The sequence below is a fragment of the Narcine bancroftii genome, chromosome 10 (assembly GCF_036971445.1).
Source record: "Narcine bancroftii isolate sNarBan1 chromosome 10, sNarBan1.hap1, whole genome shotgun sequence".
Classification (NCBI taxonomy): Eukaryota; Metazoa; Chordata; class Chondrichthyes; order Torpediniformes; family Narcinidae; genus Narcine; species Narcine bancroftii.
The window spans coordinates 48,965,044-48,976,111 of NC_091478.1; the positions used below are offsets into that span (position 1 = coordinate 48,965,044).

The 11,068-nt window shown below is 39.7% G+C and overlaps 1 protein-coding gene across 1 annotated transcript; it reads left to right on the forward strand.

The window, feature by feature from the left end:
• The first annotated feature begins 225 nt into the window (after positions 1-225).
• Positions 226-8,006, forward strand: LOC138743806 (FMRFamide receptor-like). Its single transcript, XM_069899409.1, has 2 exons — positions 226-355; positions 7,105-8,006. Exons 1-2 carry the CDS (start codon positions 226-228, stop codon positions 8,004-8,006), a joined length of 1,032 nt encoding a protein of 343 aa, XP_069755510.1.
• Positions 8,007-11,068: the final 3,062 nt, after the last annotated feature.

Sequence of the window (11,068 nt, forward strand, 5' to 3'; positions counted from 1 at the left end):
TGGCCAGCGAGGAGCGGCACACTGAGTGAGTGGGGCGCTGAAGGAGTGGGACTTCCAGCCTTTGGCTCAACAGGCTTAGGCAAAAGCAGGCGAGGAGAAAGGTAAGTAGCATTATTTTAGCTCAGTCATGCCTATGGGGTTAGTGCTTTGTACTGGATGTCAGATGTGAGAACCACGGGTGAGTCCACCCTCCCAAATAGCCACATCTGCATCAGGTGCACCGAGATGCAGTTCCTTAAGGACCGAGTTGGGGAACTGGAGCTGCAACTTGAGGACCTATGGCTGGTAAGGGAGTGTGAGGAGTTGATAGATTCAACTTTCAGGGACATAGTTACCCCAAGACCAGATGTGTCAGGTAAGTGGGTAACTGTCAGGGGAGGGAAGAAAAATACCAGGAAAATGGAGACCACACCTGTGAATATCCCTCTCAGTAACAGGTATATTTTGTTGGATGCTGTTGAGGGAGATGACCTGACAGAAGCTGGCAGCAGTGACCAGGTCGCTGACACTGAGCCTGGCATGGTGGACCAAAAGGTAAAGAGGAATGCAGTGGTTATTGGGGGTGGTATACCAGATAGGTATGCCCGCATGGTGTGCTGCCTCCCTGGTGCAAGGGTGCGGGATATCTCAAATCGGGTCCAGGGTATTCTAAAAGGGGAAGGCGAACAGCCTGATGTCTTGGTACATGTGGGTACCAATGACATAGATAAAAAGGAGGAAGTACTCAAAAAGGATTACAGAGATCTAGGACAGAAACAGAGAAATAGGACAGCCAGGGTGGTGATCTCTGGTTTGCTACCTGTGCCAAATGCAACTGAGGACAAAAATGGAAGGTTAAGAAAAATGAATGTGTGGCTGAGGGGCTGGTGTAAAGGACAGGGTTTTGGCTTCTTGGAAAATTGGGATCTCTTTTGGGGAAGGCATGACCTCTACAAGAAGGATGGGTTACACCTAAACCCAAAACGGGTCAATATATTGGCAGCTAGGTTTGGTAAAGCCGTCGGGTGCGGTTTAAACTAATTTGGCAGGGGGGTGCGAACCTGTATGATAGGGCAAAGGACAGAAAAGATAAAACAGGAAAAGTTAGGTTAGGCAGCGAAAGTAAAAAACCAGAAAGAGCAAGGAAGGTGAAAAAAGCAAATCTGAAGGCTTTATATCTTAATGCAAGAAGCATTCAGAACAAGGTAGATGAATTAGCTGTGGAAATTGAGATAAACAAATATGATTTGATTGGGATTACAGAAACATGGCTGCAGGGTGGGCAAGCCTGGGAACTTAACATCCCGGGGTATACGATATTTTGGAGGGATCGGCAAGAAAGAAAAGGGGGTGGGGTAGTATTGATGGTGAGAGAAGGGACCGACACGATTGACAGGAAGGATATTAACTCGGAAGATGCGGAATCTATATGGGTAGAACTGAGGAATAGCAAGGGACGGAAAACGTTAGTGGGGGTGGTATATAGGCCTCCAAATAGTAGTGTAGAGGTGAGGGAAGGCATTAAAAGAGAAATTAGAAAAGCGTGCAATAAGGGAACAGCTGTCATCATGGGAGACTTTAAATTGCATATAGATTGGACTAGCCAAATTAGTAAAAATACTGAGGAGGAGGAATTCCTTGAATGTTTACGGGATGGTTATCTAGACCAATATGTCGAGGAACCAACTCGGGAGCAGGCCATTTTAGATTGGGTATTATGCAATGATAAGGGGCTAATCAACAATCTTGTTGTACGAGGCCCTTTGGGTAGGAGCGATCACAATATGATCAAATTCTCACTCGATATGGAGAGTGATGAAATTAAAACCGAGACTAAGGTCCTGAATTTAAATAAAGGGAATTATGATGGTGGTGTTTATGGGGGAGTTGACTGTGGATAGACAATGGAAAGCATTCACAGATCTAATGGAGAAATTGCAAAAATCATTTATATCGGTTTGGCATACAAATAAACCAAAAAAGGTGACTCAACTGTGGATAACAAGGGAAATTAGAGACAGCATTAGGTCCAAAGAGAGAGCATATTAATTGGCCAAAAAAAGTACCACAACCGAAGACTGGGAGCAATTCAAGATGCACCAAAGGAGGACAAAGGGATTAATCAAGAGAGCAAAAATAAATTACGAAAGTAAGCTTGCAGCAAATATAAAAACCGACTGCAAAAGTTTTTATAAATATGTCAAGAGGCAAAGATTGGTGAAATCCAGAGTAGGTCCTTTGCAGTCAGAATCAGGGGAATATATCATGGGGAATAAGGAAATGGCAGACCAATTAAATTTTTACTTCAGTTCTGTTTTTACAAGAGAGGATACAAATAACCTCCCAAGGATGTTGGGAAACATAGAGACTAATGCAAGGGAGGAACTGAAAGAAATCAGTATCTCTAAGGACATGGTCTTGGGGAAATTGATGGGATTGAAGGCAGATAAATCCCAAGGGCCTGATAATCTACATCCTAGGGTACTTAAGAAAGTGGCCATTCAGATAGCAGATGCTTTAAGAATTATTTTCCAGAACTCGATAGACTCAGGATCAGTACCCATGGATTGGAGGGTAGCTAATGTTACCCTACTATTTAAAAAGGGGGGTAGAGAAAAAGCAGGGAATTATAGGCCGGTGAGCCTTACATCAGTAGTGGGCAAAATGATGGAATCCATTATTAAGGATGTAATAGCGGAGCATATGACTAGCAGAGAAGGGATCGGACAGAGTCAACATGGATTTACAAAAGGTAAATCGTGCTTGACAAATCTATTGGAATTCTTTGAGATGGTGACAGGTAAAATAGATGGGGGAGAGCCAGTGGATGTGCTGTACCTGGACTTCCAAAAGGCCTTCGATAAGGTCCCGCATAAACGACTGGCTTACAAAATCAAGGCTCATGGGATTGGGGGCAAAGTATTGATGTGGATTGAGAACTGGCTGGCAGGTAGAAGACAGAGAGTTGGGATAAATGGCTCGTTTTCTGAGTGGCAGGCAGTGTCCAGTGGGGTGCCACAGGGATCTGTACTGGGACCCCAGCTGTTCACAATTTACATTAATGATCTGGATTAGGGGATTGGATGTAATATCTCCAAATTTGCAGATGACACTAAGCTAGGAGGGGTTGTGTGCACGGAAGAGGGGGTCAGGAAGCTCCAGTGTGATTTGGATAAATTGAGGGACTGGGCAGATACATGGCAAATGCACTGCAATGTGGATAAATGTGAGGTTATCTACTTTGGTAATACAAACCGAAGGGCAGATTACTATTTGAATGGCAATAGATTAAGAGATGGGGAAGTGCAGAGAGACCTAGGGGTACTTGTACACCAGTCTCTGAAGGCGAGCATGCAGGTACAGCAGGCGGTTAAAAGGGCAAATATCAAGAGGGTTTGAGTATAGGAACAAGGATACCTTACTGCAGCTGTACAAGGCCTTGGTGAGACCACACCTGGAGTATTGTGTGCAGTTTTGGTCATCTTATCTAAGGAAGGATGTTCTTGCAATGGAGGGAGTGCAGAGGCGATTCATCAGGCTGCTACCTGGAATGGCAGGAATGACTTATGAGGAAAGATTGCGAAAATTTGGATTGTACTCGCTAGAGTTTAGAAGATTGAGAGGGGATCTCATAGAGACATATAAAATTCTGGCAGGACTGGACAGAATGGATGCAGATGGGATGTTTCCAATGATGGGAAAATCCAGAACCCGGGGCCATGGTTTGAGGATAATAGGCAAACCATTTAGGACCAGAAAGATACGATTGTTGATCGAATTCGCAAAGCCAGAAACCAGAAGAAAATAGCTGCTGAAGAAATGAAAACAATTATTGATGAAAGTGATTGAGTTCTATCAAAATGGAAAATGTTGGAGGAGGAGAACAAGTCGACTGACCACAGAAAGCAATTAAGAATATATCTTGTTGGGCAAAGTAGAAAGAGAGATATTGTGTTTCAGCAATGTCAAGTTAATAACTTCTTCAATATAATTGAATGCAGAGAGATAATCTAATAAATAACTTAAAAAAACTGTCAGAAATGTGGACTGAATTGGAAGTTGCAAAATTAGAACAGGAATGGCAGGAAAATGCAATGGAAGCCAGAGTGGTTGAAAAAGCTGCATTATAGTTGAAGGATTCTATAAATACTGTGGCTGTTGCTGAGGTTGAAGAACTTATGTCGCTTAAATCTTACCTTATCTACAACCAACTGTGGAAAAGAAAGAAAATTAAGAGCAAATCTGTTGCAGGGAATGTTAAAGAGACTTGTTTATTAATAATCAGAGGATCAGATAAATCTTTAAAATCTGGTTCTAAGAGTTCAGATTCTTAGTATGAAAAGTAGAATGTTGAAGAAAGGAAGAAAGCCAAACAACATGCTGAAGACGTACCTCATGTTAAAGTCAAAAGGAAAGCTGTGCTTATTCTGTCTGAGGAAGATCAGAGGTTTACTGGTCGATATTGTAACTCAAAGATTCTACAGAAGATGGAGAAACTTTGATAAGTACAAACTGAATTTATTTTGTTATTCTTCCCCCACAACACATGTTACAGAATTTACTGGTCCTGAATGGTGTTAAAGATCATTCTTTTTTAAAGTCTGTGTGCTGGTAACCTATTGTCTTATGAAGAAATAAGATCTGCATAATTTTTGAATGTTATGCGTTTAATTAGGGGGCGTTATTGTAAGAGCCAAAATGTGTGTACTTACTTGCAAGAAGGCGCACTGGGGTCCATAGGCTGGGTGTGGCCATCTTGATTCATATGTGCGTGTGCGAGTGGGTTGGTGCATGTGCGGAAGATAAGAGTGCATATTTGGTCTGATTAGAGCACACAGAATGACATGGCAATGTATGTAATTGTTGACATGAACGTTAACACGGAAATATACATTGATGTTAACACAGATCTTTTGTTATTTAGATCGGTATCATTGAACATTATTTATATATATTTCAGAGAACATTAAAGAAGATATCTGCCCCTCTCTGGCTTTTCCCAAAAAAAACAATGTCAAATAAAAAAATTCTACCTCATCCAGAATACCCCGCGAACCTTTATTATTTCCCAGTGTAGATAACTGTCATAATTTCCTTTCTATTTAATGGAAGCATGTAGTTCGATTAAAGCAGCAGTGTTTGTTGCATGATCATGTCAGTTACCAATCCAGTTCTCTGTAATCGTTTCCTCCTCTGTCTCAATCATCTTCTAGTTGCACGTGGAATTCTGTATGTTTATTTAAATTGACCTTGTAAATTCTAAATAGATTAATCTTTTGGGTTACATTTGGTTGGTTCTTGTGTGTACGTATGATTAATGTTCTTTCTGCCATTTGATTCTGGCTTCTGCTCCCCTGCTCTCTTTTGCTTCAAATGTTATCCCCAAATTTTCACCTTTCTGGTGAACGGGAATATTTTCAAATGTTTAGTCTGTTTCGCTGCGTTTTCAGAGAGCTGTTTTCAAATTAAGTAGTTTTAATTATACAATCACTCTTCCACAGGGTTAACCACGAAGAATGAAAACGTTAGTTAAAGTTTTACCTTCCATAGCCCATGAAAAGTATGGTCTGGGTAGATAATGTTATCGAGGAGTATGAATTCCATGATGTTATCCCATTTGGTGCACATCGGCATGAAAATAGTTTTGTCATGAAAAAGGACAAGTATTTAATAGGCACCGCAGGACAGAAAAAAATAAACAATCAATTTAATTTGCTAATTTGATAAGGAAATTGAATACAACGTAATTAACCCGGGAGGAATTCCATCCATTATATCAGGGAAGTTATGTTTGGAGTAAACGCAGCGCAAAGGTGATCACTACTGCTTTGGAGAAGAATATCGGTTCTGACATAAGATGCATGGAAAACTAGCGGGCCTGGTTTATGCGATATATTATCCCGTTTTGGCAGCTACAGGAGTTCCTGGTAAGCTTCAGTGATAATATATCAATTTTTGCGACAATCGATTTTGGGGTTTTTCGCCGTCCCCATTGATTAGGCAACAGAATATCTCTCTGTCTCTCACTTCTTCATTCCATTAAGATATATCAAAGCATTATCTATAATTTCATCCGCGGGACAAGCTAATTTGGTCGATATGCAATGTAATGACTGTATAAAGTTTAATGGGGTATTCGTTGTCAACAGAATTAATTCCAGTGGACTTTAAATTGCGTTGTTATTTGAACTAATTCCTTTCAATATCTTCAGCGGTGTAAAAATATTAGAAAATGTCACGAAGAAGTTCTAAACCGATTCCGAATGATTTCACATGGAGTTAATCAGAGGGATATGGCCCAGTTTTGGGATGCATAATACAATTTCTCATTAGAGCTGTTCATGCTCATCCCACTCCTATGTGCAGGTAATATTTCATCATTTGCATGGATTTTTTTTTAGATCTCCCGGACTTCCCTGTTCCCCAGTCAAACGGATACATCAATGTTTTGCACTGACAAAGCTGCACTTTCATGTGCAGTTCCAAAAGTAAATCGCACTTATTCTATATTATGAAGTTTAGCGAGATACAGTGAATGCCTATTTAGGTGTGCTGTATGGATAACGCTCAAAAAGTAATTTCACTTTAAATGTTCACTTAAAATCACATCGTCAAGACGCTGAAAGATTATTCTTGACAGTTATCAAAGTAGTTTTCTAGAATTTTAACATAAACAATTAAATCAAGTTCTTCATTAATCGTACTACGAGTTTTTGTCATACGATTCTCAGACACTTAAATAGATCCCTCATTATAAAATAAAAAAGCCCCTGCACAAATTAACTGCACTTTCATCCATACTTCGCACATTTTCTTGTAAATCAAAACCCTGCATTCGAATTCACTTTAAGACTACACCCGATGTTTGATTTTACAACTGAACTACTTCTTCAAAAATTACAAGAACATCTGCATATCGTGCAAATCACAGACATACTGGAGAAACCTCGCTAATCTCCTGACTGATACACATAGGTTGACCTGCCTTGCTTTCACGCAAATTAGAGTTATTCACTGTATCCCGGTAGGTGACAGGAAATAATTCAATTTAATTAAATTCCCATCCATACAATTCTGCCAGAATCCACTGGACAAAGTACGATGAATTTCCTTTTATTGACACAGGTAATTTGGCGACCATTATTATTCTGTCCCGCGGAAGGTGTGGTCTTTCACTGTGCATCACTCGGTACTTGGTTGGTATGGCTACAACTGATCTTCTGGTCCTTATCACAGCGGTGATATTACATCGGATCAGCATGTTATACTTCCCGGTTCTTTTTCTGCAGACCACTCCAATATGCAGCGTCCGAATTGCTCTCATCTTTGCAGCCAGAGACAGTTCTGGTTGGTTAACCGTTGCTTTCACCATCGATCGGTTTATTGCCATTTGTTGCCCGAAATTGAAATCAAATTATTGCACCGAGAACACCGCTGCTGTTATTATAGGAATAATGTGTGCCTTATCGTTAGTAAAAAACATTCCATTGTACTTCGCAATGGAGCCTTTATATATAATGAACGATGTGCCGTGGTTCTGCAACTTCAAGCCCAGCTTTTATTCCGATATTTTCTGGACAGCGTTCAGCTGGATTGACCACATCTTAAATCCGTGCATCCCCTTCCTTCTGATGTTACTTCTTAATGTCTTGACCGTCAGATATATCCTGGCGGCGAGTCGAGCTCGCAGGAGACTCCGGGTTCAGAAAGAAAGAGATAAAGTAAGAGACCCGGAGATGGAAAGTCGGAAGAAGTCAATTGTTTTACTGTTCACTATCTCGGGTAGTTTTTTCCTGTTATGGGCTACGCGCGTTGTAAATTTTTTATCAGTGCGTTTTACAAAGACTAATTACTCGACGGGCTCCTACCCGAGTAACCCGAGATTCATTCTACAGGAAACAGGGGTCATGTTGCACCTTCTCAGTTGCTGCACCAACACGTGCATTTATGCATGTACTCAGAGGAAATTTAGGGAAGAATTCAAAAATGGATTTAATTATTTGCTTCATCTAATCATAAGAAAGTGAAGAAATTACATCGATTAATTGTTTGCAACGTTTTGCCTCAGTTCTTCGAGACTACCTTTTTTAACACAATGACCTGTGCAACACATCTGAAGCTTTCAAAATCAGATCGAGAGTGGCCCAACCCAAACACCGCCTAGCGGTACATTAATGCAGCTGACCATCAAACTTAACGAAATCTCTACTTCATTGTAATAGAGTTTAAACATCCTACAACTCCTTACAATAAGCACAGACAAGAGCTGATCTTATTCAACACCAGTCACTGAAAAAACGTTATCATCTTGGATGTGAGTGTCACTGGTCGTTAATTATTTGTACGTGTTACCACACTCTCCTTGAGCACAGGTACGAATGAGGACTGTTTGAAACAGGTGAGGACGACGGCTAGCCGAAATGCATTGCCAATCCGCAGAAAGCCCTGAAAAAGATAATGAACACATCCCAGTACTTCATAGGCAAAACTCTCTCGACCAGAATGGAACGCTGCCGTCGGAGATCAGTAGCAGCAATGAGCAAGGATCCACTCCACCCAAAAACATGCTTCTGACTTCAGGATAGAGGTATCAATGCCAGAAAACACGTGGCACCAGTTCCCGGGCAGTTGCTACTCCTTCTCCATTGGATTCATAAAAAACTAAATTGAAGACTCATTTTGCTTTGCACATGATTTATCATTGAATATTTGTATTCTATATTGCACAGTTAGTTTGTTTAGAAGTCTTTATTTATTTACATTTGTCTCATTTGGATACCTCTCATCTGGAGTAGAGCTTTTTGCATCACCGTTAAAATGAAATTCTAACTGGTCCATAGGAAAAGGAATATCAGGTTTGAATGTAATCTCGGGTATGTACTCTGACAATAACTGAAATATTTAAATTTGTACTTCAAATTCGTCGAATTTCAGCTCTAGTGTCCGACCATGGTCAGTATGGAGATGTAGTTTGATGAACTTCTGGCAGGTGAATTGATCGGATACATTGGAGGGATTTGGAGTGAGACAAAACAGGAGCGGGACAGTTGAAAATATGCAGAAGATTACCAAATGTGTTGTTCAGTGGTGACCCGAATCCATAAACATTACACTCACTGTATTGGCAAATATCCCGTACATTCTGTCCAACAACCAATTTACCTATGTGGACACTTTCAGGGAACTATGTATTTTACCCGACATTTTCTCTGTTCAATAACACATCTGGGTACCTGGCATTTACTGTGTTTACCCTACGTTGGTTTAATTCCCCAAAAATGCATCACTTAGCGATTGTTTGAATGAAATCTCATGCCCTATTCCCTTGCCAACTTTCACCATTTATCTGTATCTTGATGTAAGATTGTATAATGTTCCCCATTGTGCACTATACCGTCATTTTTGTCATCTGGCAGATCACTACGTATATCATACGATCTGCATTATCGTCCAGACCTTGTAATATTTGACAAACAACGGATCTGCACTCCCCCTGCATCGACCGTTGGTTCCAGGTCTCCAACCTGAAGATCAGCTTTCTATTGCCAACCTCAGACTCCTACGACTTATCCAATTCTACGTTCAATTTGATACCTCAATCCCATGTGATATTTGGTTCTGCATCGACTTACCACATGGACTTTGTCAAAGACTTTGGAATAGTCAATGTAGAAAACCTCGACCACTCTGACTCGTCAATTCGTTTGGTCACATCTTCAAAGTAAAATACATTCATATTCACAAGATATGGTTTCCTACTCCTTTAAAATTAAGATGGAATTTTGTGCCAATTTGATAAATTGAGTTAAATTGGTTTCCATTAAAAAAAAATATTTACCGGTTTCTCATGAACTTTAAATACTTAATCCATCTTCCAAAATAATTAAAAGTACGAATTATTTTAGGTTACACAATTTACTCTCCAACTGTCCTTTAGTATAAATAAAATAGGATGTACTTGAATTCTTGCCCATTGATGTCCTTCATGCTCAAAAGGACAGCTAACGTTGCACAGCGTTTGATTAATTTATCTGAGTTTGATTGAAAAGCCATATATGGACAATTAATACAAACTAAAATCGACGATTAAATCAGTGTGTAGCCTAGATGTCTGTGTAGGCTTGATGTCTCCTGCGTGCGGGTTACAATGTACTGCGTTGTGGGTGATTTGCAGCAGCGCTTGTAATTATCACAAGTTTCAAGTTAACTTTATTTACACGTGCACCAAGATGCAATGACAATATTTGATTTGAAAGTAACCAAACACCTCAAATATAATACAAGTAAGATATAGTACAGACGTGTAGAGTCCCGTCGATGGCTAAGAGTACACCCAACATATTTAGTAATTGTGGAAGAAGCATGACATATCTTTTTCCTTCCTCGTGCTTATCAAATCCAGTAAATCTGAACTGAATCGATGGAATATTTACTGATTGGTCACATTGTTCACAGGAATTTGACAAGTAAATCGTTGCCTACCGCCATGGCATATTTGAGTCTCATTGCATGCTGCTTACACCTTACCTACATCAACTGTGCCATACTTTGAAATAGTAAATGCAGATCGCTTACTCAAATCAATTTTATAATTTATGGATATCTGGAGCCCCAGTGACATCCTTCTGACAATCCTCCATCCACTCCATTAGGAAAGAAATATCTGTTTATTTCTACTGTTTAGTTACCACAAGTCAAGCAATTTTCAACTCTGTATAAATTGCATGCAATGAATTCAAACTGTCGTGACAAATGTTTCAGATGTAACAAAGAAACAGGAACCTTATTACATGCAGTTTGGTCTTGTGAAAAAGTCAGAAAGTTTGGAAGATTGTGATATATTATTGGGACAAATTATGAAGATACAGATACCAAAAGATCCCAGAATATTTTTGCTTGGTGATTTATATGACATTTATCCTAAATTGAAGTGAGACAAATATCAACGAAAATTGTTGCTTGTACAATAGCGGTGGCAGGGAAATGTATGGAAGTCAAATAATTTTATAAAATTAGATAGGTGACATATGGAAATTCAAAATTGTATACCATTGGAAAAGATTACTTATAATTTAAGGAATCAACCTGA

Excerpts from the sequence above, each read along its gene's own strand:
- LOC138743806 (XM_069899409.1), top strand. The coding sequence starts at position 226 with ATGCAGTTCCTTAAGGACCGAGTTGGGGAACTGGAGCTGCAACTTGAG. Across the intron at positions 356-7,104 it reads CCCAAGACCAGATGTGTCAG|GTAATTTGGCGACCATTATT; the intron begins GTAAGTGGGTAA and ends TTATTGACACAG.